This window comes from Pezoporus occidentalis, unplaced genomic scaffold (assembly GCF_034315485.1).
Source record: "Pezoporus occidentalis ecotype Australia unplaced genomic scaffold, CSIRO_AGI_Poc_V1 ctg92, whole genome shotgun sequence".
Classification (NCBI taxonomy): domain Eukaryota; kingdom Metazoa; phylum Chordata; class Aves; order Psittaciformes; family Psittacidae; genus Pezoporus; species Pezoporus occidentalis.
The window spans coordinates 2,508,759-2,535,017 of NW_026916284.1; the positions used below are offsets into that span (position 1 = coordinate 2,508,759).

Sequence of the window (26,259 nt, forward strand, 5' to 3'; positions counted from 1 at the left end):
CTCCCCCTTCGCCCCGCGGCGCTCCGATAAAGGTTCCGCGCAGCGCGGTTTGCCGAGGCGCTGCCCCTGCGGAGGAAGGCGGCGGCGGGGGTAGGGGAGGCGGGAGGGGTGGGTGGGGGGAAGCGAGGAAGGCCCGGCCGCCGAGGCCTCGCCGTTCCCTTGGGGCGGGCGGAGCGTCCGGGAGCGGCAGGCTGGCAGGGGCCGAGTGTCCCCCGCGGTGGGGAGGGGATAGCGGAACGGACCCGGAGGACATGGAGGGTGAAGGGGCCCCTCTATGGCGGGGTCCCGGCGGGGTGATCCGGGAGCTCTGCCGCTCCTTCGGCCACTACAACCGGCACCTGGCGCGGCTGCAGCACAACCTCCGCGAGACCAAGAAGTTCTTCCGCGACGTCAAGTACTGCCAGGGGCACCCCTTCGCCTCGGCGGCGCTTGGCGACGGCCTCCCCGCCGCGGCCGGGGACGGGGCCCCGCAGGACGGTGAGAGGCGGACGGGGAAGGCCGGGCCTGGGGCGGGCGGGGAGGCCGGTGCGGGGAGGGCGGCGGCTGTAGGGGTAAGCGTGGTGCTGCGGGGTGAGCCGGGGGGTGGTGAGAGGGCTGGGGGGGGCGGGAGTGGGCTGTGAGGAGCTGCTGGGTCTGGAATGGGGGGGCTCGATGGGGTGGGAGCGCTTATGGAGCGCAGTCTTGGGGCTGTGAGAGGCTTTGAGAGGCCCTTCTGCTCATCATCGTGATCCTTATGGGGTCTGGGAGGTGCGGGGTGGTAGGAAGGTGCAGCTCGTGGGGCTGGTGTGGGTGACAGTGTGTTTGTTGTGGGTAATATCAGGGATGGTGCTGGGCTTCATTCATCACCTTCATCCCCGTCTGTCGCGGTTGCAGGCTGTCCTGCCGTGTGCACGACTCTGTACAGAAGACTGTCTCGTGAGAAGTTTACTGTGACATGACATTTATAAAGCTCTTTATTCGTTTCCGAATGGCTCCTGCGTCACCTCTCTTGGCTGTTTGTCCACGATACTTGTCCGTTCCTGGCTTACCCTTCCTTCATCTGAAGTGCTGCTGAGCTCTTCTGTCACCCTGTGTGAAAGCAGGGCTGTCCCGCTGTGCCGGGTCTGGCTGAGATGGGGTTAATTTAACCCCTAGCAGCCCCGCAGTGCTGTTTGCATTGAGCTAGAACAGTGCTGATAACCCACCAGGGGCTGGGCTGGTGCTGAGCAGTGGGAGGGGGTGTAGCCAGGACTGTCCCAGAGTGCCCATGGCCTGGCGACACAGGCTGAGAGAAGGGAGGAGCAGGGGGTATTTGTTGTTATGGCAGTTGTCTTCCGGAGCCACTGCTGCCTGTGCTTCACGGGAAGTGGCTGGGCATTGCCTGCTGATGGGGAGCACAGAATAAATCTGTTGTTTGCCTTTGCTTCTCCATGGGGCCTTTGCCTTTATCTTGACCCACGAGGGCTTTCTTTTCCATCTTCTATTCTCCCCTCCCTCCCCTGCTGAGGAGGGCAGTGGTAAAGCAGCTTGGGGGGCACATGGTGGCCAGCCAAAGTCAAGCACATGCATGGAAGCTGTCAGAACAGAAGGGAATGTACAAGTGTGCTGTCTCTGTTTGCATCTCTCTGGCTGCCGGGCAGTAGGAACTAGTTGCTTTCCGTCATTTCTGTGGGTTTCAAGGCTGTTTGAATGGCAGCACTTCCCTGGAGTTGCTTTTCTGCTTGGTGACTTCCTGTGAAACAGTGTGGGTCAAATAGCATCTTTGCAGGTCTGCTCATAGAGCTCTGTAGGTGGGGATGCAGCATTCCTGATGTGGGACACAGGTATCACCAAGCCTGGTGTTTCTAATACAGAGCACTTGGAACCTTTTCTGTTTAAATACCTGCCTTGACCCAGTTTGACTTCTGCTGAGTTTGACTTCTGTTGCCAACTGGCCCTTAAATGCCAGGGCCCCAAGGAAAGGCTCTGACTGCTTCAGAGCTTGTTCATGCAAACTAATAACAGTGTGGCCTCTTGGTTCGGGGTTTCAGGCGGCAGAGGCTGGCTAACATTGACCCCTCTTGTAAAAGAGACCTCAGCTCAGTGTGTTTGAAGCTGGTGGTGACATGTTCCAGGCAGGGCACACGCAAGCCAATAAAGCTGCTGGAAGGTGGGAAGTTGTCTTGAGGGGAGTGTGGGAAGAGGAAAGGAGAGGATGAAGAGCAGCACTTGGGGGAATAGGGAGGCTGCACAATAACTGTGAAGCAGTGAGGATGAGGAGCCATTGATGGATTTGGGGAAGACATGGGAAGATGCGTAGCCCGGAGCCTTGGTATTTCTTGTCTCTGTAAAGTTTTAGTTGTGTTGGACATTTCTCTGACACTTCATTCCCCTCTCTGACATGGGGAGAGCATTTGAACTCTCAGGGGGTTTAAGGAGCACGGTTCTCACTGACAGAACCACTTTTGCCTCGAATCTGCCCTACAGGTGGTGTCAAAGGGAGAGGAATTGTGACCAATTAATCCTGCAGACCTTCTGCAGTGGGAATTAGTCTGTGAGTGCTGATGTTTTGTGCAACACAAAGAGCAGGAAGGTAAATGGGCAGGACACTTACTGCTGGGCTTGAAGTGCAAAAACAAACTGGGAGAGTAAATTCAGATGGCTTGGAAACAAACCAAATGTGAAGGGGTTTGCTCTTGAGACACCTGTAAGCTGCTGTACCAGCATAGAACTGCCCCTGGAGTCAACTCAAGCAACCTAAAGCACAGCCTGAGTTACTGTGTCTAAAATCAGACCCGAGTATCTGCTAAACTGTGTGGTAGACACTGACCTTTCAGGTAAGCTGGGGCAGCCAGGGTTGGATACTCGAAGGAGCAAATGTCTGCTTGCTTTTATATCCCACCCTCCTCTGCTTAGGAGCATGATGGGCAGTGTTTGTCCATGAAGGGTTGTCATTGGCCAAATGCTTCCTCTGTGGCCTCGGCACCAGGAGTTACTCCTCATGGTAAATTCAAGGGCAAAAAAGAACTGCCTTCCAGCTACTGTTTATGAGGGGAGGGAGAGAGGGATTGGTGCTTGCACTGTCTGTGTTTCTGAAGCATTCAAGGAAATGTTGTCTGTTCTCCAGGTCTGCTTTGTCATGAGTAGGCTTTGAAGAATGATGTGTTGAGGTATGCTGACAATCTGCAGCTTGAGCCTGTGCAGCTCTGACAGCTCTTTATTCCTGTGTGTTGTGTACTAACTTCCTGTAAAACCATATTTTTAGGGACTGTCACAGATTTTACTCAGATACGTAAAGATACTAAGAAACCCAAACCAGCACAACCCTTTCTATTAACAGTAGTTTGCTTCATTCTGTGCTTGAAATTTGAACACTCGGCTGAGGAGCCTGAGATTTGGGTATTTCTTTTGCCTTATGTCACAAGTAAACTGAGTTTACTTGTTTAACAAGTAAGCCTCTTGTACTCAAAGCACAGCATCTCCAGAGTTCTGGCCAGCAGCTCTGGTGTTATCTTAATGAGTGTGTGTGGAAAGCCGTGGGCTTGGTAGCCTAATGACTCTGTACAGAAATGCCTTTCATAGGGGGTGAATGTATAAACCAGAGGGGTTAGAAGAGTTCTCATCCTGCTGCTGTGTTGACAGAGGGTCTATATCCTGGTTAAAATGTGACTACTCTGCCTGTATCACTATGATGCTCAAAAGGTTGGGGCTGCTATTGTGCTGTGAGGTGTGTCAACATGAGAAGATGGGGTTTAGGACTAGATAATATGTGGAGGGGTGGCTGGGAGGGTACTTGTGAAAGAAGTCCTCGAACACATGGGAGGAGGCACTCACTAGCAAGCTTCAAGTTAAGCAGAAGGCGAAGCAGGGTTCTGCAGGCCATAGGAGCTACTAATGGTGTAGCAGCTGTGTATTTTGGGGTATTGAGCAGGAATTCACACCACTGTGTTGACAGGTGTGTGGTGGAGCCAAAGCTTGATTTATAGAACTGAGTGGGTTAATAAGTCTGGTAGTGGTCAAAATATGCTGCGAATCATAGAATGGTTTGGGTTGGAAAGGACCTTAATATCATCCGGTTCACCCCCCTGCCATGGGCAGGGGTGCCTCAACACTAGATCGTGTTGCCCAAGGCTCTATCCAGCCTGGCCTTGAACACTGACAGGGATGGACATTTACCACTTCTCTGGGCCAGCGCCTCTCTACCCTCACAAGGAAGAACTTCTTCCTTATGTCCAGCCTGGACTTCCCCTGTTTCAGTCTGAATCCATCACCCCTTGTCCTGTCACTACAGTTCCTGATGAAGAGTCCCTCTCCAGCATCCCTGTAACCCCCTTCAGACACTGGGAGCTGCTCTGAGGTCTCCACGCAGCTTCTCTTCTCCAGGCTGAACAGCCCCAGTGTTCTCAGCCTGGCTCCGTACAGGAGGTGCTCCAGCCCTTGCTCATCCTCGTGGCCTCCTCTGGACTTGTTCCAGCAGCTCCATGTCCTTCTTACGTGGGGGACACCAGAACTGCACACAGTGCTGCAAGTGGGGACTCAGGAGGGTAGGGCAGAGGGGCAGGATCACCTGCTTTGACCTGCTGGTCACATTCCTTGTGATGCAGCCCAGGATATGGTTGGCTTTCTGGCAACTATCAGGAATGGAAAGGTTCCTGTGAAAGGCAGCAGTATTTGCTATAGGTATGGAGGTCCAGCCATAGTTAAGCACTGCTCTGTGTGTGTACTATTGAAGCTAGAATAGGAAGACAAGTGAGACCAGAGGTGTAGTTGGCCTTCCTTGAAGAGGGAGTGAGTAAATGCTTATGGCTTCTCAACCTAAAATTCCATAAACAGCCTAGGATTCATGTGTCAAGTGTTTGAGTGAATTATGAAATGGGTCTTGGTGAGAGACGTCCTTGTTTATGGACAGGCCTCCTTTCATCAAAAGAGGCTTAACAGGATGCATACACTTGAGGACTCCCCCTGCAGCCATCTGTTTTGATGTCTTTATCACATGTCTCCCAGTGGTATAGTACATTGACACAAAACATACCACCAGCTGAGACCTCTGGCAAAACTTCTGTCACAAACAGGAGCTGTTCCCATAGATATGGGAGTATCCCTGCGTCTCTTCAGGAAGCAAGATGTAATCTGTTTTTTTGTTAGGTAATCGGGGGGGCTCATATTCCTCCGTGCTTGAATTCTTTATGTTCTGAATGGTGGCATCACCGTTCATGAGGGTTTTCACCTTGTGTCTTATTCGGATGTGCAGAAATAGTGATACACTTTCTGCAATGCAGAATGTGAGCAACAGCTCCGTCACCGTGCCCTTACTTTGGGTTTGAGAGCTTGAGGTTGCTGTAAGATGGATTTGTGCAGCGTTAAACCACTGCCATGATTTGGGTGCCTTGATGGTGGACTGGATTAGTTGTGAAGTGCTGAAAGCTCCATCGCTGGCAGCGTTCAAGACCAGGTTGGACAAAGCCTTGGGTGACATGGTCTAGGGTGAGGTGTCCTGGATGGTCTTAAATGTCCTTTCTAACCCAAGCCATTCTATGATCTGTGAGACAACTGAACCTGGCTTCTGGTGCTGGTTCCAGGTTTGCACTCAGAATATTTCACTGTGACAATGTTAGTGTAATGGCTTTGTTACTGATAACCACTTGTAGTTAACTTGTTGACCGATCGCAGGGAGGTTGTGTGCATGAAAAGATGGAAAGTGTTTGAAAGATGTAGGATTTCTATATCCATCCTGTGCTTCAATAACTGAGCTGAGCTGCTGTATTTCAGTCATTTTCTGCTGGCAGTAAGTACCTGTAAATGCAGAGGCCACCCAGAACGAGGAGAGGGTGCAACCAGCCTCTTCTTTCCTTCTCCAAAGCCTGGGCAGAGGTGGTTTGATGCGTGTACAGCTGAAGAGCAAGCTTGAACTCCAGCTGAAGCTTCAATAGATGGAACCAGATCAAAGAAGTTCTTTATCTTGTAGATGAAGGCTTCAGTGTCCCATTTGTGGCTTTTTGCTGAATTTTCTCTTTCTGAGCTGCTACCCAGATTCTGCCCTTCACTTCATGTGGCCACTCTGCTATAGCTCTGGGTCTTGAAAAGCTTCTTATGGTTCTGAGCCATCCCACTTCAAGTGATGTCTCCCATAACCTTTTTCCAAGCTGTCAGTATATGGGTCCAGCATCTGGGGCTGTGTGGGGCAGAGGTCCAGGAGAGGGGCTTGCTGAGACAGAGAGGGGTTTCCTTAGTGTTGTATGGGATGGAAGGATCCATCTTGGGGCTTGAGATGCTGAAACAATTTTGGATGCCGGAACATGATTCATTTTAATAGCCCTGGTGAAATGGGACCTTTCCCTACAGAATCCCTGCTGCTGCTTCTCTGCTTTCTTGTATTTGTGTCTCTTTAAACTGGCATCCTGTTGCTTTGCCTGATATCAGGGCAATCGTACTGGGTTCTAGCTGTGAGCTTTGGCAGCTCTTTTGGGGACTGCTGTCACCATTTGCCATTTTGTTCTTGGGTTCCATCTGCCTTCAGCCCTGGGAACACGGGCCAGCTCTCTGCCTGTGGTGGAACACTGGCTGCTCTGTGCTCCAGGGATTGTGCTCAAGTGCAGCAGATGGGGAATTTGTTTGTATCCTGGTTTTTTGTACTACCAGAATTGCTCTGTTGCTATGCATAAGGTAACACAAAGCTGCTTAGACTTCAGCTTCGATGGCTGAGCGTGGGAAAAGCTGTATTTAGGACTTGTAAAAGAGTACAGGAGCTAAATTCAGGGCTGAGACTGAATTAGTGTGGTAAGGCAAATGCAAGGAGTTGTGGCACTGTGGGCTAAGAATTTGAAGGGCCTGGTTAGTGGGATGGTACAAGTGGTGCTGCAGATGGAGGATGGGTAAGGTGAGTCCTGCTACTCTGAAGATAGATGTTGTTTCCTTCTACAGCTTAAATCTTAAAATCCATAAGAATATCTGGCAAACTCTGCCTATTTCAACTGTGTAGGTTAGGAGAGGAATGTGCTGTTGGTGTGCTTAAGGGAGCAAAGCTCCCTCGTGCTTAGGCTGCACTAGGAACCTTCTGGCTGCTGGCAAAGAGTGTTTGACTTGGGTTCATCTCTACCCTGGTGAAAGCATGAGCTGGCTCTGTGCTTGCTGACAGAGGCTGTTGGTGCTGCTGCCACGTCTCAGCAAACTGGGTCTTGTCATCTGCCTCCTGGAGAAAAGCAATTTAGCAAGAATCTTTCCCTGAGGCTAGAAAGGAGCTTTTGCTGCTTTAACATCAATGATCGTAGCCTTTGGTCAACCAGCTTGTGCAGTAATACTCATGGGATTTGGTCAATGCAAAGTATTTGGCATTTTGAAGTGTGTAGGGGGAACTTTCACCTATTCATAGTTGAGTTTATTTCTGGTATGCAATAGGAACATTCTGTGCAGCCGAGGCATCAAACTGGGCAAGAATTAGCCTTGGTGACCCATTGGGCCTCATTGAACTCTGGAGCAAGGCAAAACAATGTTCCAACCCAAGGCAGAATTAGTCCTGTGGTTGTTTCAGCCTTGACAACAGTTGCCTCTTGACTCTTAGAGCCTGTCATTAACCTGCTGAAGAGAGCTCTGTGTAAATGCTTTTGGGTGGAATAGGTGGGGAGAACCTACTCTGCCTGGAATAGGTGGCAAGTTGTCTTGATGGCTTTGTGAGACAGCCTGCTGTGGATCTTTGTGTGGGGCTGGTAGGCATGCTGAGCTGCTGACACTCAGGAGACATAAGCAAAGCCTTGGTGCTGCGTGGGTTTCTTAGCAGGCTGTGGGACAGTGATGTGTGAACATTTGGCTTGGAGACGAGACTTCTTATTCAGCCAACCTGCCCTAATGCAGCCTGTCCTCAATTCTAGGGCAGAGTTTCATCGCCTTCCCTTGCCATGAAGAAGAGCAGCTGCAGCGGACCGTGAGCTGGCACCCTTGCCTGCTGATCCTTGGCCAGAACTGCAATGCCAAATGCCAGTTACTCAACATCCTGCTGGGGGAGAAGCTGCTCCCCACCACCAAAATCACCAACGAGGAGAACTGCAAGAGGCGCCGGATCCGTTTCACCCATGGGACACAAACCCGGATTAGCCTGGCGCTGCCTGGGCAGTATGAACTGGTCCAGATGATGGCAGCCCACCGTGGGCACTGGGACACCATACCAGAGGAGGACCTAGAGATCCACGGGGACAGTGAAGATCCTGCTCACCAGATCGCGGAGCTGGAGGTCATGCTGCCCTACTCACTGCTAAAGGTAACTTGGTGTCCATGTACCATTGTCATAACGAACTTCAGATATAAGTTACAGGCCATAATAAAGCAAATGATGAAAACTCTCCAACACAGGAATTCATTTTAACAGGGGAGCTGGAAGTCTGGTGTTAGGATTTTAACTGGACATCACCATCTGTTTGTGTGCTCTGTTTCCATGTCAACTCTGAGCATTAGCATTCCTCTGTAATGTCTGCATCCATCTCGGAAGCCAAGCTTGCTCATATGGAACTCCAAGTGTCTTCTGAAGTTTTACTCCAGTTTCCAGGTCATTCAGAGTTAGCTTTGCTGTCTGATAGTAGCTACAAGCTGTCATTAAGAAAAAAGCTTAATCCAACATCTGATAAAATGACCTGACTTCCTTTGAGAGAATGGCTCTTTACATCCCTGTGGTGCCAATGGAAGCTGAGGATGTTAAGAGCTAGAAGGTGGGAGTCTGGTCTCAGAGCTGTTCCTAACATTGCATCTTGCTTTGTGCCTTTCCTTTGACTTGCCTGTGTAACACGTTCCTGTTCTGAATGTTGCAGTTTGGTGTTTAGCAGAGAGCTTTAAAGGTGGGGGCTGTATTTCATAGCTTTTTATAGCTTCCATAAGTTTCCATTGCACTTCATATCTTACTGCGATAAGGATCTTAGTACTTTGCTATTGCAGTAGAATACTTGTGGAGTGTTGTGCTTGGCAAAAAAGGGGGAATATCTGGAATAGAGAATTCCTAAACAGAAATTACTTGAATAGGACCTCTTGTCACTTGAATGAGAGCCTGAATCTCAGTTGAACAATAAAATAGCAAAGTAAGTTTTTTCTGGATATGTGATTGGGAATAGGCAGCAAATGAAGACCCAGTATGCATCAGTTTGAAATATGGTTGACAAAGCCAGTCTGTAGCTACATTTAAGCCTATCCTAATAAGATCAGCCACATCAATGCTCTGTTGTGGTGCTTTTATGACTTCCAGTATCCACAGAGAGAGGACAGAAGAGCCATGTTTGTATAAACCCGGTGAGGCATCCAGTGCTTCCACAGAGAGCACCAGCCCAGCTCCTGGTGCTGCAAAATAAACGCCTGTTCTGGATCTTCTGCCTTGCTATGAGAGAAGAGGATTTAGCTTTACATTTATTTGGGCAGTTTACAACCCTCTTTCAGATTTCTCATGTGAGTGACAAAGATGCCTCTGTCTGCCTTTGGTTATATTTAGGCCACTTAGATGAAAACAGCTACTCAGATGGATTTGAAAAGGGTTGGTGAAATAAAAAGCTCTTCCAATAGAAGAAGAGGGTCAATCACAGCTAGCTTCACATGGAGGCGAAGGACTCCTTCCATGAATTCAAGGGGCTAAAGGATGAACACAGTTTTAAAGCTGATGGGAGAACATAGTGCATTTTAGCAGGTAACAGGGTTAGGGATAACCTCCTGCTCGATCACAGGAGTCTCAGCTCCTGTTGAGAGTCATGTGGGTTTTTCCACCCTTCCAGCTAATGTGAGTTCTCCAGCTCTGCCCACACACCCCCAGATGACAGTTCTTAAAGTGAATGTCTGCTGCTCGTGGGCACTATTCCTGTACCAAGTGGAATATGGATCTGGAGCAATAATGGATGAGGGTATTTGGATGCTATCCAAAGTGTCATGTCTGCAGAACTGCTCCGAAGGAACTTAACTTGTGAAGCACAACCAGGAGCCCAATAACAGTTGCATGCTTGCTGCTAACCTGATATTCAGTACAGAGCTTAAGGGACCAAAGAATTTTGAGGAGCTCAGCACCTTTTGGGCAGAGGGGGAAGAAATCAACCTGAGTTTTACTGCACCAGGTACCTAGAACCCCTTGTTCATAGAATCATAACTATTGTTAGAGTTGGAAAGGGCCTAAAGATCATCCAGTTCCAGCCGCCTGCCACGGGCAGGGACACCTCACACCAGACCATGTCACCCAAGGCTCTGTCCAACCTGGCCTTGAACACTGCCAGGGATGGGGCAGCCACAGCTTCTCTGGGCACCCTGTGCCAGTGCCTCAGCACCCTCACAGGGAAGAACTTCTGCCTTGGATCTAACCTGAACTTCCCCTGTTTCAGTTTGAATCCATCACCCCTTGTCCTGTAACTACAGTGCCTGATGAAGAGTCCCTCCCCAGTGTCCTTGTAGCCCCCTTCAGACACTGGATCTGTTTGGTTTTCTCCCAGCACACCCTGGTAGGTGTACTGTGTTTCATGAAACCCTCATGTTCTCGCTACTCAAGCACCTTACCAGTATGTGAAGGAACATTTGTGGGCCTGTAGTGTGGACTTACAGGAGATGAGCATTTCATTTGTGCCTCTCTCTTTGAAATCATACTTGTTCCCCATAGTGAGGGCACTGACCTACCAATGGGCTGCCCTTAGAGGAGCTCTCTGTGGCTTTGGGACCTGGGGAATGCTGTGCAGCTCTTCATGCCTGAGAGCATCTTTACCAAGAGACTGCACTGCTCAGGCTGGCTGTAGCACCTACTTCACACACTGCTGGCCTGTGCAGGCACCTAATGCTAACTTGGACTCCTTGGTGCACATACTTGTGTGCTAAAGCTGGTTAGCCATTGCTCTGAGGAAAGAATGGCTGATTTATTAGTAAACAGTATCCAAATATTAACTAAACTGCTTTCTGTCGCTTGGAGATAAATTCAATGCAAGTGCAGAATACACTGCTTCTGAATATTGACCTGCCAGTGGAGCACCCTGAGTCTGATACCCAGGGTGGGATCGTGCTTCCTCAGAGGATGTCTTATTCCAAACTTGTTTCACAGAAAAGGGGGTGAAGAGGGAGCCAGAAAGTCCCATTAGCATGGCTTGGCTGCTGTGGGAGCACCACTTTGTGCTAATAGGTTGGTGAACTTGGTTATTTTTAAACTTAAAACCTCAGGGAGGGGAAAAACGTTGGCAAAGCTGCTCTGCTCCTTGGGGATCACTGCACAGGAATGCATCTAGGTCATGGGGAGTAATCCAGCTAAATGGACAGATTGTTAGATTTATACTGGGAGTCAACAGTTGGCTCTTTTCCTAAATCTTATCAGTTGTGCCTGGAAGCTGAAAGGGACTTCTCTGAAGGGACTGGTTTTCCTCTGGATGGTGCAGCTGAATGGGAGGAGGGTCTCAGGGCTGAAAGCTGCTGCTTCGTGCCTTTGTCTTGCTTTGGGCCTCATGGGACTCTGGGTCTCAGTCTGAAGAGTTTTAGACAGGATTTGTAGGGAAAAAAGCATTTTCCACTGTTCTGGCAAAGCTGGAAGGTGACAAGAAAGACAAGATGGTTCTGTGAGCTCTGGCACAAGTGGTCTGGGTTTATTGTTACATCTCTTCGGGTCCTGCAGCTGTGATTCACCTTGTATGAATCAGGAGCTGTTACAAGCAGCAAAGGATGTGGTTAAGTACCTATTGAGTGGTTATTTTAATGTCCATAGAATCTTTTAGGTTTGGAAAACTTGGCAGGATGTGCCCTGATCTGATCAGCAGTGTTTGCTGGAGACCAGAGGTGTTCAGCTTTCTTTGAGTCTCTCTAGATGAGAGCTCTTGAACTCCAGCTTTGGATCCTCATGGAAGCAGAATAAAATGGGAAGATTTCAGACCAACTGGGGAGGAGTGTGTATAAAAACAAACACAAAAATCCCAAGTAGGATCTGAGGGTAAATATACACCACAGATTAATAGGGAGGCAGTGGAATTAGCTCCCATATGTCATAAATGCAGTAACTGTCAGACTTGAGTGATTCACAGACTATTCTTAGAAGGCAGAGTATTCAAATTGGTTTAGCAAAAGCCTGGGCCTTCCATCCTGATCTGGCTGGGAGGAGTTTGGGTAAAAATGGGACTAAATTGGATTTAGCTTCTCAGCACCTCAGCTCACAGAGCAAACAGTGATTGAACTGCCCCCAGCCTGGCAAAACAGGAGCAGGTCCTCTTGGGATGCAGCAGGTAAACGCTTTCTAACTGATGTTGACTGAGAAATACAGCACTTGAGTGGTCCCTGAGTGCATTCAGGGAGACTCCACTTGTCTTACTGGAGGTCAGGACCTACTTGATCCTTAATTTTTATTCTAGGATGATGGGATGCAGCGGTCGTCCTGGCATCGCAGCTCTGAATCCGTGGATGAGTACATGGTGTCTGCATGGTATTCTCTTTAGACCCTTTTGTATTGGTGTTGACAGGCACCTCTGTATCACAAGTGGAAGAGCTCTGACTGATCTTTGCATTCCTGATGTCCAGGTTGCTAAGTGGGAGGCTTTCATGTTTCAAAAAGGGCCTTTTTGTTAAGGAAAACAGGAATGAAGTTACTTAAGAGCAATTTCATGCTTCCAGCTCTGTCAGAAGTGTTCCAAGTGTGCTCCTAGCGATGTGACCTTGTGAGAGCCACCTTAAAAATTCCAGGAATCCGGTGTGAGTCAGAGGTATGCCCATAGAAGAAGAGTTCATCCCTAATGGTATGAAGCTTGCATGGCTTGTGCTTAAATTCTGTAGGCCATTTAAAAGAGGGGAAGCAAGGAATGTTACTGATGCTCTCTGGAAGAGGCTGAGTGGCTCCTATGGAAGGAGGAGACCCAGTTGCTGCTGTGTTGGTTTCTTCCCTGTCTCCTAGAGACAGCATTGGGTTCCTCCTGTGTTTACAGTGCCTGGGGTGAGTCAGCCTTTCTGGTGAACATTGCAGCACTCTGCATCCCGCTCCAGCCTCCGGTGCATCACACAGGTTTGAGTTCAGCACCGTGGAGGCCCGTGGCCATAAGGATTCCTTGCTGGCTCTGAGAGCAAGTGGGAGATGGGGCCAAGGCTCCTCAGTTTGTTCACGTTTTCATCGTCTCCTCATTTTTCTGGAGGAGAAAACGAAGAATGCTCAGCTATCACCGCTGTTACAGATCAGAGATTCTGGCTTCAGTTCAAAGCCTTTGACACTTCCCTTCCTTAGGAGGCTACAAGAAACATGGAGAGGGGCTTTGGACAAGGGCCTGTAGGGACAGGCCAAGGGGAATGGCTTGAACCTGCCCAAGGGGAGACTGAGATGAGCTCTTAGGCAGAAGCTCTTCCCTGTGAGGGTGCTGAGGCGCTGGCACAGGGTGCCCAGAGAAGCTGTGGCTGCCCCATCCCTGGCAGTGCTCAAGGCCAGGTTGGACACAGGGGCTTGGAGCAAGCTGCTCCAGTGGAAGGGGTCCCTGCCCGTGGCAGGGGTTGGAGCTGGAGGAGCTTTAAGGTCCCTCCAACTCAGACCAGGCTCGATTCTGTTTTACTGGGGTCATACATGCAATCCTAACACTTCTTGCACATCCAGAAGCGAGTCTCATCTCCTCCCTTGGAAGGGGAGGAAGCGGGTTCAAAACTGGCCCTTTTTAGTAGGGTTACTAAGATGTCATATCAGCAAGAGCATGACCAAAGCAGTGAAACTACGTGCAGTACGAAAGCTAGTAAATAAAACCCATCTCTTGGTTTCATTTGGATCTGCAGAAAGTCAGAACTAAAGCTTAGTTACAACCATCTGTTCCTCCCGTCTGTCCTTTGGCTGCCTACTCGTTGGAATCGGTTGTTGTGCTGCCTTTGTCTTGGCAGCAGTGGCTGGTGTGGTGCTTTCTACTGTTGGAAGCTGCACTGAAAGCTGATGGTGTGGGTATCTCCTCAAAGAGCTGCAGCTTTGGTAAACATCAGCAGGAGAAGTTGCAAAACGGGGCAGCTGTAGGCTAAGGAATGACAGGGACCACTTTGGGAACCTTGTTCTAAGTTTTGATCTGAACTAACCTAGAACTCGAAGGCTTAGTTCGACATCAGAGTAATAACTAATAACTTAGTACGATAATACTAATAACTTAGTACAAGATAAGAGCATGATGTTGTGTGTGAGACTCCGTAAGTGCTCGAAAGGGTTTGGATGTTTCTCCTTTTGCCCTTTGTGAAGGAATTATGGTGCATTTTTGGATATATCCATTTTCAAAAGGCTCTGTACAAAACCCTGTGTTTTTCACTTCCTCCCTTGCTAGGAAGTGGACGTTGTGGTAGCACCATGTCGTGGATTCCAGTCTGCTGAAGCCACCCTGGGGGAGTACGTGAACCAGGTCTTGCCTGTGGTTGTCTTTGCCATCAGCGAGGCAGAACTTTCCTCATCAGATGAGAACGAACTGCGCCAAATCAAAGAGAAATTCTCTTTGCCCATTTTCTTCTTCAAAGTGCCCGAGGTGGGGGCTGACCTGATCTCTCCCAAAAAAACTGAGCAGGAAAAGTCCTCCCTTTACTGCCAGCTGATGGACTTGGAGTACCTGAGTAGCAACCACTGCAGCTGCGGGGTGCCTGGTGCCGACGCTGATGCTCAAAGCATGCTGGTAGAGCAGCTGGAGAAGCTCCGGCTCCTGAGCACTTTTTCCAGGCAGGTCCTTCAGAAGCACCTGGTGGAAGCAGCCACCAGTTTAAACGAGGTGCACTGCCGCTGCCTCAACATCTTCATCAACCAGGCCTTTGACATGCAGCGGGACCTGCAGATCACCCCCAAGAGGCTGGAGTACACCCGCAAGAAGGAGAATGAGCTCTACGAGTCGCTGATGAACATCGCCAACCGCAAGCAAGAGGAGATGAAGGACATGATCATAGAGACTCTCAGCAATATGAAGGAGGAGCTCTTGGAGGATGCTGCTAATATGGACTTCAAAGGTAACTACTGCTGGAAGAGTAATGGGAAGGTTGGGGGCTTTGAAGAGTGGCTTCACTTCCAGTCTGCTAAGAGAAGGTTAATGGCAGCCTAGGCAAGTGGCTTTGCAAGAAAACTCAGAAGTAAAACACAAAGAACTTATCTATAGCATCTTGTGAGTAAAAAAGACTGTCCTTAAATGAGGCCTGAGCCTCATGTGCAAAGAAATACACACACATATTTACTGCAGGTGTTTTATCTTGTGCTGCCCCTAACGCAGACTTGGTTTCCTACGAATCAGACCTTTATCCCCGGAGCTTGCTGCACAGTTCTCAGGGTATGTGACTTTGCTGCTTTCATTTCTTATTTTGCTGAAGAAGAAAAGAACTCTCCCTACTGTGCCTCAGGGAGGCTTGGGAATAAATCTGTCCTAAGGAAAAAAAGCTCTTTGAGATGTAGCAGCGAAGGTTTGATTTGTACTTTGTGTGATTCCTTTGGGAGGCTTGCGTAAGACTTTTGGGTCGAAAGTGTCCTAAAATAAAATCCTTCTGGGTAGGTAAAGTTCTCCCTTTAACCCCCCCCCCCCCCCCCAAATCTACAAAACATACTGTGCTCCTGAGGCCTCTGCTTGGCATTTAGTGTGTGGGTTTGGCAAATGGAAGGATTCTCACTACATCTTCTTGTAGCACAACTTCCAGGAGCACAGGAGCTGGAAGCACACACAAGGATGTGTAAGCTGTGGAGGGTGAGAGGCTGCCCAGAGTTTGTCTGCAGGGATATGGGGTCTGTCATAAACCTCACAGTGAAAAGTTGTAGGTTGGATATTTCACAACTCTTTCTTCTCCTCTGCTTCTAAGTAGAGGTTTCATAGAATCATGGAATGGTTTGGGTTGGAAAGGAGCTTAAGATCATCCAGTTCCAGTCCCCTGCCATAGGCAGGAACGCCTCACATAGGCGATGTCACCTAAGGCTCTGTGAGCCTGGCCTTGAACACTGCCAGGGATGGAGCGTATACTAAATATTGGTTTATGTTTAATACTGCAGGTTAGGATCTGATGGGTTTGCTTCTGCAGATGGGAACTGGATGAGATCTTTCTTGTTCCTTGAAATGGTTGCTTTGTAGTGCCCCCGCAAAAATGTAATCCTCATAAAGAGCTTGTTTTAATTGCAGTATAGCCTATTTGCATGCCATAAAGTACCACAGTGAGCTAGTGTACACTAACAGTAGTGTGTTAATTCTACTGTGTAGGGCTGCTATTGTTCCATTAGCAAGACAGGTAATTCCTGTGTTCTGTCTGTCCCATTCTTCCCAGAGCTGGAGCACTGTAGTACCTGAGTTCAGGTTTCTTTACATCTAGGAGTATGTTTAGGGGTAGCACAAGATAAAACACCTGCAGTAAATATGTGTGTGTACTTATTTGCACAGCAGGCATCACTTGGAGTGTAGCATCTTGTTGGATACCAGTATCTGCAGTAGTACCCTAAAAGAAGGAAGGTGTTATCTGAAGGAGCTAATGCCATCTGCCGATCACTGGGTTTGTGTTAAGCACACTAGACTGGTGTTGGCCAAACTCCAGAGACAAGGTCTTCATCTCCTGGTAGTAATGTAGTAGTACTCAGTGTGGGAGCAGTGATTGCTCAGTGTGTGTTTAAAAATACCAGGGTGGTAATGAACCTTTCCAGGGAGCAGGAAAAAGGTGTCCTGGAACCAGGGTGGTCGTTCTGTCACTTCCTTCAGAACATTCAACATCCAGCAGTGCCTATGGATGGCCTGGAAGCATCTCCTGGCCTATACTTCTTTAGATGGAAATACAGCTGTGTGCTTCTGCCCTGTGCTTTTTGAGGTGATAGTTGACTTGTCATCACTGTAAACCTGTAGTAGCTACAGAGTGCTGGTGGTGAGTATCCTGTGAATTCAACCACCAGCTGGGGCTGTGCTGGAGCTCCTCTACAAACCACTCCAAGCAGCTCTCAGCCCTTGGTGCACCGATGCTGTGTTGCATACAGAAGATGCCTCTTTCTTTTCTTTGATGCAGATATCATCATTCCTGAGAACGGAGAGCCTGTCAGTTCCAAGGACATCAAGTGTTGTATTAAGCAAATCCAGGAGCTCATTATTTCTCGGTTAAACCAAGCAGTTGCCAACAAGTTGATCAGTTCTGTGGACTACCTGCGAGAGAGCTTTGTAGGGACTCTGGAGAGGTGCCTGAAGAGCCTGGAGGAGTCCTGGGAGGTTTCAGTACATCCTGCAAGAAGCTGGGAGAAGTCCAAGGATGTTTCTGTACACATCACAAGCAATTATCTCAAACAGGTCTGGTGGCTTAAATGGCTCTCCAGAGTATCCTTAGTAATTGTCTGTGTCCTGATCCAGCAGGGGTGGGAGGAGAAATGCTCACTGAAATGAGAGGAACAGAGCTCTGGGTGGGTCTGGTGGCATCAAGGGAGGCTCTGAAACCAGAGAACACTCACGTAAAGGCCCAGTAGTTACCTTTCCAGTATCTGGATATAGAATCCAGATAAAAATACCTATCAGCTTAATACAGGAAATAAATTGAACCAAGTGAATTATGGAGTATCCCATCTCATTTTGGGAGGGTCTAGCGCATTTTATAGTGATTAAAGCTTGCCCAGTTCCCATACTTTCATCTTTCCCCTGCTTTCTAGATCCTAAATGCAGCTTATCATGTTGAAGTCACTTTCCACTCTGGCTCAACAGTAACCAGGATGTTGTGGGAACAGATCAAACAGGTATGGGCATCTTTAGCATTGATTTCTGGTACCTGTCACTGTGCAGTGAAATGCCTTTGGAGCAGCTGCCCTCTAACTTTTGGCTCTGGGCCCATGCATGGAAAAGCTGTTGCTTCCCCATTAAAGCTGTGTGTATAGTTTTCTCCTGGGGATACTAGTACTTGATTTGAAGGAAGTATCTCTTTGGTGTTTCCTTTCTGTTCTGATGGTCAGCATGTTGAACTTGCTGTTTGTTTTGGGTAACTGGTGGGGGTTTGGGGCTTTCCTGTGGGTGCTTTGCTTGTTTTGCAGTGTCACTTCACCCTCCTCCCTCCAGAGCAGCCCACGTTTTCTCAGGTCTTTACTTTAACAGGCAGGAATATAAAGCATTCACCTTTCTGAAGTTCTTTCTCTGAGCTGTTGATGACCTTTACTGCTTCCTCCCCCTTGAGATTCCTTGTGTGGATGGGAGGATTATGACTTTTTTTCCCCAAGTAGGTGCAGTGCAGATGGAGTGGTACCAAGCCTTCCGATTCATCCTTCAGTCTGGGTGAAGGATCCAGCCTGGCTGTGCAGAGCTGGATTTCTGTGGCTTCTAATAAAGGGTGGAGCAGGGCATCTTCATCAGCCAGCAATTTCAGGGATGTGGTGTATGCCTGCAGCAAGGATTCCCACACCTTGACAGCATCTGTCCCCCAAAAAGCTGCTTCCCTGATGCTTTCATCAGTTTGGGAACAGTTCTCTGGGTTACTGGTCATGCTCTGCCTGTTCTTAGCTGAGAAGCTGCACCACAGCTGTGCTTTTCCAAGTGGTGGTTGTCCAGCCAAGTGTGTTCTTGGCCAGACATGAAAGGATGGTTGGCATGTAGAATTGAACTGAGCAGATATTGAGGAAGAATCAGATCTCTTAGTATGTGTGTACAGCAACAACATGTTAGCTCTAAATTGTTACTAGTTGATTGCAATTCTATATGCAGATGACTGCATTATCACAGGTATCTAAGCAGGGTGAGTTAAGTAGACTGACCCTTTGTGGGGTTTTTGTGCTAGTGCCTTAATTCTCTCTCCTGTTTGAGTAGATAATCCAGCGGATTACCTGGGTCAGCCCTCCTGCCATCACCAGTGACTGGAAGAGGAAAGTTGCTCAGGATGCTATTGAGAGCCTCAGTGCATCCAAGTTAGCCAAGAGCATTTGCAGCCAGTTCCGGACCAGGCTAAACAGCTCCCATGAGGCTTTTGCAGCTTCTCTGCGTCAGGTGAGTGTGTGGAGCTGTTGAGGAGGCCTTGGTTTCTACCCTGCCACTTCTGGAAAGAGGGTTTTTATTTGCAGAGAGAGCTAAAATTGCAGCTCATGCAGTTAATGCTGCCATTCTCTAGGCAGAGGTGGCAGAGCTGATGCGAGTGCCCTAATACAAGGTCCTGCTTTTAGGCATGCTTTAAGTAGGATCTTTACCCAGTTGTACAAGGACCATTGACCCCTTTACAGGAGGCTTCAAAGCAGGCAGGATTGCAGTGTATGTGGGCTATCTCTTGCAGTTAGAAGATGGCCATTCTGGCAGGCTGGAGAGGACAGAAGACCTGTGGCTGAAGGTGCGGAAGGACCACGCTCCTCGGCTGGCACGGCTCTCACTGGAGAGCAGGTCCCTTCAGGATGTGCTGTTACATGGTGAGTGTTGTGCTTGATGTTCTCTGGATTATCTCCTGCTCCCTCCTGAAGCAGGCAGTGGGTGTAATGGAGTGGGAGAGCTGTTTTGCTTTTCACTCAAGTGCTTCTGTGAGCCTCCATCTGACACATGGTTGAATGGTGCAGCTGCTGGCCTGTGCCAGGCTCTGGGCTGCCAGCCTGATGGTCTACAGGAAGCAATGAACGTGGTTTGAAGTCTGCCTAAATGGATGTTGTGCCTTCCAGGCAAACCAAAGCTGGGCCGTGAGCTGGGCCGAGGACAGTACGGTGTGGTCTATCTGTGTGACAGCTGGGGAGGGCATTTCCCATGTGCACTCAAGTCTGTTGTTCCTCCAGATGAGAAGCACTGGAATGACCTTGCACTCGAGTTTCACTATATGAGGTGTGTATCATGAGCACTTATCTCCTTGCACATGGATCTCCTTAACTTCACTGCTGCAACCAAATGCTATTTGCATAGGCACAGCCTTGCTTGTTATAATTCTATGCTGCAACCAGTGACGACCTCATGAAGCTGCCCCTTCTAGCAGAGGCAGGACAGCTTGCCAGTGCCGCTGCAGAAATGCACCAGGCACAGCATGGGAGGCAGGCATGCTCCTTCCTGCCTTAATCTGATTCTCTGGTGTGTGTGCTGTTCAAGTGCAAAGTAAATTAGAGTTGAGTATGATAGCAAATGGTTCTTCTCACTTGATTTTTGGTGTTGGGAAAGGAGGGATGATTCAATCTGCCTTTGTCCTGTCTGAATTCACAAAGGAAGGTGATGGGTCTGTACTGCAGAAACCAGCTTGTTTTCAGTCAAGAGCTGCAGGCAGGTACTGCAGTGCAGACAGCTGAAATCCTGCAGTGTTTCTTTGCTGCTGTAACCTTTAATGGGCTTTCTTGTGTTTTATTGGATTGGGCAAATGTATATTGTTATGGTCCTCAGAGCTGTGGGGTGCTGTGAGCTGTTACTGCATGGTTTAAGTGTATGTACTGTTGTGCTAAAGCTGCAGCTACTGGGCATTTGTCTTTCACAAGGTGAGGCTTGGCCTGGGGAGGAAGGTATAAAATTGACCAAGTCTGTGCTGAACTGCTTCTAGGTCTCTGCAGACACATGAGAGGCTTGTGCATCTCCATGGCTCTGTGATTGACTATGGCTATGGAGGAGGCTCCAGCATTGCCGTCCTCCTCATAATGGAACGGTTGCACAGAGACCTCTATACAGGACTAAAGGTAACCACAATCTCTATGTATATGTGTATATATGTGTTATATCCCTACATTAAAACAGTCCACATCTAAATACCTGTTAATCTGTAAACCAGAGGTAGAATTGCTTAGTTTTCAGTGGTTTTTTGGCACATTTGTAGGAATGAAATCTGTGTTTGTTCTTCAGGCTGGGCTAGAATTAGAAACACGATTACAGATTGCCTTGGATGTAGTGGAAGGAATCCGTTATCTTCACAGTCAGGGACTTGTGCACCGGGATATCAAACTCAAAAATGTCTTGGTAAGGAAAACTTTTGTATCTGGCTAATCCTGAAGTCTTACAAGGTCCTTTTAGTGGGAGGGAGAAGCATAATGGGAATGAAATAATAGCTTTCTTCATACAGGATCTTTTAACTTGTCTCAGCCACAACTTGCCTTGCAGTGAGGGTTCCCTAGCTCATTTCTCAGGCAGAAAGTCTAGGGGAAAGGGAGCAGTTGAGTGACTTCTCTTGAAGGTGCAGAGCTTGAGCTACAAGTAGGACTTCCAGTTCCTGGTTCTATTAAATCCCAACCACACCCTCTATGGAGAAGACAAGTGAAGGCATGTCTTGTTACTGAGCTGAGCTAGGTAAATGTTCAAGAGCAGACAAGGAATCAGAGAAGCTCACTTAGGGACAGGTGCCCAGCCCCTCAGTGTTAAACAGTTGAAAAGCAGTCCTGAACCTGAGAAGTGTGGTGATCAGCTGCCTGTGTATGAATTCTTCTACAGCTTGACAAAAAGAATCGAGCCAAAATCACTGACTTGGGGTTCTGCAAACCAGAAGCCATGATGTCTGGCAGTATTGTAGGCACACCCATTCATATGGCTCCTGAGCTCTTTACAGGTATGCTCATTGACTGAATCCGCTGCTGTCCTGCTCTGCCTTGAGTTTTGAAGGCCATTCCTTTGAATTAGGATCCCAACTTGCTTAATAATAAACCAAACCACAAACCAAACCCAAACCCCAGAAGCAAACCTGCTTACAATGCATGCTCTCTATTTTTTCCTGTATTTTAAGTCAGTCTTAAATTTTTGCTTACTTGAAAGAGAACTGTGGGATTCATAAGCTTTGCTGAAGTCGTTAATCCTCTTGGCAATTGGAAAGTTAAATTCTTAGTTCTTAGGAAGCTGGAAATATTTGGCTTTCATAGGCAAATACTGCAGAAAGGGTCCCCTGGAAGGGATTTCCAGGCTGTTACTAACATGTGGAGTGTGTTCAAATTCACTGCGAGTTGTGCTTCTAGCAAGCACTCTAAACATTTCTCCTGAGCAAGCATCTTAGGGTAGCACTGAGGTCCAGACAGAATCCTTTTGGTCTGAGATGCTGTCCCTGCTTGGACAAGATTGCAATTACACAAATAGGAGCGCTTCAGTTTGATTTAGACAGTACCATTCGGGTGGTTCTTAACTGAAATACTCATGCCTAGCAGCTTAGACTTGGCCTTGCAGAGGTGAGCATCGGCTCTTAGTGTGCTCAGTCTGTTCTAATTCAGTGGGTGAAATTGCCCAGCTTCTGGGTTGAGGCTGATGTTGGCTCTGACAGACCCCCAGCAGCAGCAGAACTGAGCCTTACAGATGTTGGTGTTGAAGTCCAAGTACCTGCAGTGGTCTGTGAGCCTCAGCCTGGGAACTGCTGGTCCAGGTTAAGTGCATGAATCCTCTGAGAACCAGAAGGTGTTAACTCTTATCCCTCTGCCTTTGGCAATGACTTCTGCTGGGTTCCTTGGCTTCACACAAGCCTTGCCTTCAGGCACTGAAGTTGTGGCTTTAAGTTGAGGCAGTGGAACACTGACATTTGCTCTCAGACTGCTGGGTTTGCAGTGATGAAGGTGCTGTTTGTCCTGCTGATCACATGTGGTTTTGTCACAGGGAAGTACGATAACTCAGTGGATGTTTATGCGTTTGGCATTCTGTTCTGGTACATCTGTTCGGGACATGTGAAGTTACCAGAGGCTTTCGAGAGATGTGCAAGCAAAGATCACCTTTGGAACAACGTTAGAAGAGGTATAAATGGCTTATTTGAACTCTCTTGGTTGATACTTTGATGCTTGAGTATAATTGGAGGAGAGGAGAAAATCCATTCTTAGCCCTTGTAACCAGAAGGTAGAAATACAAGTTCTGTTGCTTTACTGGCAGTCTAAAGAGTTAAACTTGGAGATACTCTCAAAGTCTAACTAAAACCAACAGGGATAAAACAGGCTTTCAGTTAACCACCTCTTTGCCATAGTGTTGTAGAACTCTGCCAGCACGCTGCTTGACCCATGTGAATAGTACACCACTTCGGAAGTAAACCAGGCCCCAGAACCAGCCAGGCATGATCCCCTAAGGAATGTTTAATCCCCTGCAGTTTCTAGAGGCTGTGGTGATTTGTACACTGTAGTGTGCAGCATGCTGAGGAAGCTGAATGTCGAGTCAAACACAGAGTTGTTCCCCAGAATATGAACCTACTCTCATGCTTGTGTAGGTGCAGTGTATGTTTTATGGTAGCTTAATCCTTTGTGCTTGCCTCATGGTGTTGGAATGTTTCACTTCTTTGTCTCCTTAGTTCCTGTCCATGTAAACTCTCCCCTTCTCATGTGAAAAAGATTTAACTTAGATGAGTGAGTCTTGTATTTATTTGGTCAAGAGGCTGCACTCAGTGCTTGTTCTCCTGTTGAACTGGCTCCCATGGCCACCACTGTGATGGGGGGGGACCTGAGTTTGCTCCCAAAGAGTTGCAAAGAAGCAGCTCCAGTGAAAATGGCTTTAACCTGCCCGAGGGGAGACTGAGATGAGCTCTTAGGCAGAAGCTCTTCCCTGTGAGGGTGCTGAGGCGCTGGCACAGGGTGCCCAGAGAAGCTGTGGCTGCCCCATCCCTGGCAGTGCTCAAGGCCAGGTTGGACACGGGCTTGGAGCAAGCTGCTCTAGGGGAAGGTGTCCCTGCCCGTGGCTGGAGCTGGATGAGCTTTAAGGTCCCTTCAGCCAAAACCACTCTGGGATTTTAGGAGAATCGATGTGTTGGCCATCCCCTGGAATGTTGTGCATGATCTCCTGAGCAAACCCAGCAATGCTCCCAAGAATGTCAGCACCATTGCTAAGTGTGAGCCTTTATCAAGAGCATTAGACCCCGGCCAGTCCACTTAGGTCACTTCAGCCTGCACTAGAGCAGTGGGCATCAGGCAGTGTTTTCTCTGGTTTGAGCTGTACTGATGGTAACCAGGTCCCTCTCTTTTTTCCAGGAGTTCGCCCGGAGCGTCTCCCGGTGTTTGATGAGGAATGCTGGCAGCTGATGGAAGCCTGCTGGGATGGAGACTCCTCCCAGCGCCCTCTCTTGGGCATTGTTCAACCTATGCTGCAGGGGATCATGGACAGGCTCTGCAAGTCAAGCTCTGAGCACCCAAATAAAGGGTTGGATGACTCGACTTGAAAAGGAAGCACAGAAGAATCTTTGATTGTGGGAGAATTCGGAAGCCCTGGCTCTGCAGAGGGCTTCTTGAGGTGTAGCTCTTTGTGGCTAACACGAGTGGGACAGGTAATAGCAACCAGAAGAGGTGAGACCTCGGGGATGTTCCATCTTGAATAGCAGCCTGAGATATCTCCCCCAGCACACCCCACTGATGCCAGTTATCCCGCTGCAGCTTTTACTATGGAGTTGTGCAACTAAGGTAGAAAATCCATGCCCTTGAACTAAAAGGGATTTTTGCCAATCCCACACAAACACCAATCAAAGAAACATCTGTTGTGCTTCAGATAGCATCTGTGTTGCCAGGAGTTGATCACAGCAGTCTTTACTTGGGAAAGTAAAGACTTTTCCCATTAACTTCTGGTCCTGGGTGGCCTTTGGTCCACACATAACTACATCCCAGTCACTTCCCGATTGGCACCAATTACAGCGTGGTTGGAGAGGAAGGAGAAAGCAGAGGCTCTAAGCTGGGAAGTGTTCAGAAGCTAAGAGAGCATCTCTGGAGGAGCTTCTTGAAACACTCAACATGTTTACATTGACAGGAGCAAAGCTTCCATGTTTTACCAAGGGGGTTTACCTACTGCTCCAGTGCAGTGCAGATGCCCCAGGTTATAAGCTATTTATCCTTTCTGTACCCTTCACCTCTTCCTTCTGCAAACAAGCTCTGTCTTTCTGGTTATTCTGCTTCATAAGAGGTATTTGAATGTCTGAAGAAACCTGAGCAGCCTTTTCCAGCCTTCCAGTGCAAGGGAAGGCTGCTCAGAGGTAACACAGTGGAATACCGAAACCAGGTTGTTACAACTAATGACTGTCCATGGGGGAAATGCCAATTCCTTTTAATGACATTTGGGGTTTGGAAAAGCAGTTTTAACTTGTGCTGTGACAGCCATAGTTTTAAAGAGGGCTTCTTCAGCTTTTTACTTCAAGTCACATGCTTGGTGAGAGCATACTCGAGGGGAAACAGGTCATTCATTCGTTCTTCAGTGGCTGTGTCTGTTCATCTGACCATTGCACTCTGGGATCCTGAATTTGGCTGTATTGAGTAAAAAAGGGGGGGAGGGATCCTTTGCAACAAGGGTATAGGCAGGGGGGGCTGCTTCTGCAAATAATCTCCTTGCCCCTCATGTATTTCTGGGGCAAGATTGATCTTAATGTAACCTACTTACAGGGTGGAGGCTGAAATAGAACATGCACTTTGTTCATGACATGAGGAAATAGTGAGTTGGCAAGTTCTCCCTGGGCTTCCTGTTCCTTCCAGTTGCAGAGGATGGGCACGCAATGGCTTTGTTTCCCAGGAAAGCTGACACGCTGCATCTGAAGTAGGGGAGGGATGTGGAATTACTGCACCTTGTGGCTGGAATTTATTGGCTCGGATACAGCAAAATGACAACTGATAAGTCTGCCTGGTGAACAGCTTGAACAAAGGAAAGGGATACATAACCCTGCAGTATTAGTTTAAATCTTCCTTTGTGCAATAAACAGAATTAATGCTTTTTTATGTGTATATATATAAAGACTTTTTTTACTTACCTGCACGTGTGGGCATTATTCTGGTCTGTGGTGGCATTAATGGTGTGGTTCTGTCCAGACACTCAGGAGTTGCTCCCAGCGCAGCCACCCAGAGCCACACGTGCAGGATGAACCCTTCAGCATCCCACTGCCTTGGTGCCACCAGTGCCACTAACAGCATTAACCCTGTCCAACTGTGTGTGCTGGTCCGTAACACTTATTTAAAGCTAGGAGAGTCAAGGTCAGTCTCTTGCATTTATTAGAGGTAGCTTCTGTAAATAATAAATGTATGAATAAAATCTCAATCTCTGTATGTGCAATCCCAGAACTGTCGTGCGTACCTTTTCCTGTGTGGCCATCTCCATCTTCAGCTGATGCCTTTTTATCCCTGGTTGTAGCTGCCTTGTTGCCATTCAGTTTCTCTTTCAGCACGGGTGGGGAGGGATCTGCAGGTTTTCCCTGCCTCAGTACAACGTCTCTGCATTACTTTGGCCTGAGCTTGTGCTGAGCCATTCCACACACCCACTTTATCTTTAAAACTATAGAGTTTTCCCTCCCATTAGAACAAGGCAAATGAGGTGAATAAGGGCTTTATTCACCTTCCTGAGGCTGTACACTGGAGGTGGTTCTGAGCTGAGCAGGTATTAAGGCCACCTTTATCTCCTTGCTCTACTGAAGAGGTTTGTCACAGTGTGTTGTAAAAGGGCACCTAACCTGCACATCGCACCTGTAACCAGGGGTTGGACTGACCTGTACCCAGACCCAGCCCAGTGCCGGCTGTCCCCGTATGGAGCGTGCTGCTCTTCCACATGAGCTACGTCCCAG

The 26,259-nt window shown here is 48.3% G+C and overlaps 1 protein-coding gene across 1 annotated transcript; it reads left to right on the forward strand.

Moving 5' to 3' along the window:
- The first annotated feature begins 116 nt into the window (after positions 1 to 116).
- Positions 117 to 25,762, forward strand: DSTYK (dual serine/threonine and tyrosine protein kinase). Its single transcript, XM_062605456.1, has 13 exons — positions 117 to 477; positions 7,824 to 8,209; positions 14,205 to 14,868; positions 16,882 to 17,156; positions 17,510 to 17,593; positions 18,651 to 18,827; positions 19,108 to 19,237; positions 19,481 to 19,637; positions 20,335 to 20,467; positions 20,631 to 20,744; positions 21,213 to 21,327; positions 22,353 to 22,487; positions 23,702 to 25,762. Exons 1-13 carry the CDS (start codon positions 252 to 254, stop codon positions 23,887 to 23,889), a joined length of 2,784 nt encoding a protein of 927 aa, XP_062461440.1. The 5' UTR covers positions 117 to 251; the 3' UTR covers positions 23,890 to 25,762.
- Positions 25,763 to 26,259: the final 497 nt, after the last annotated feature.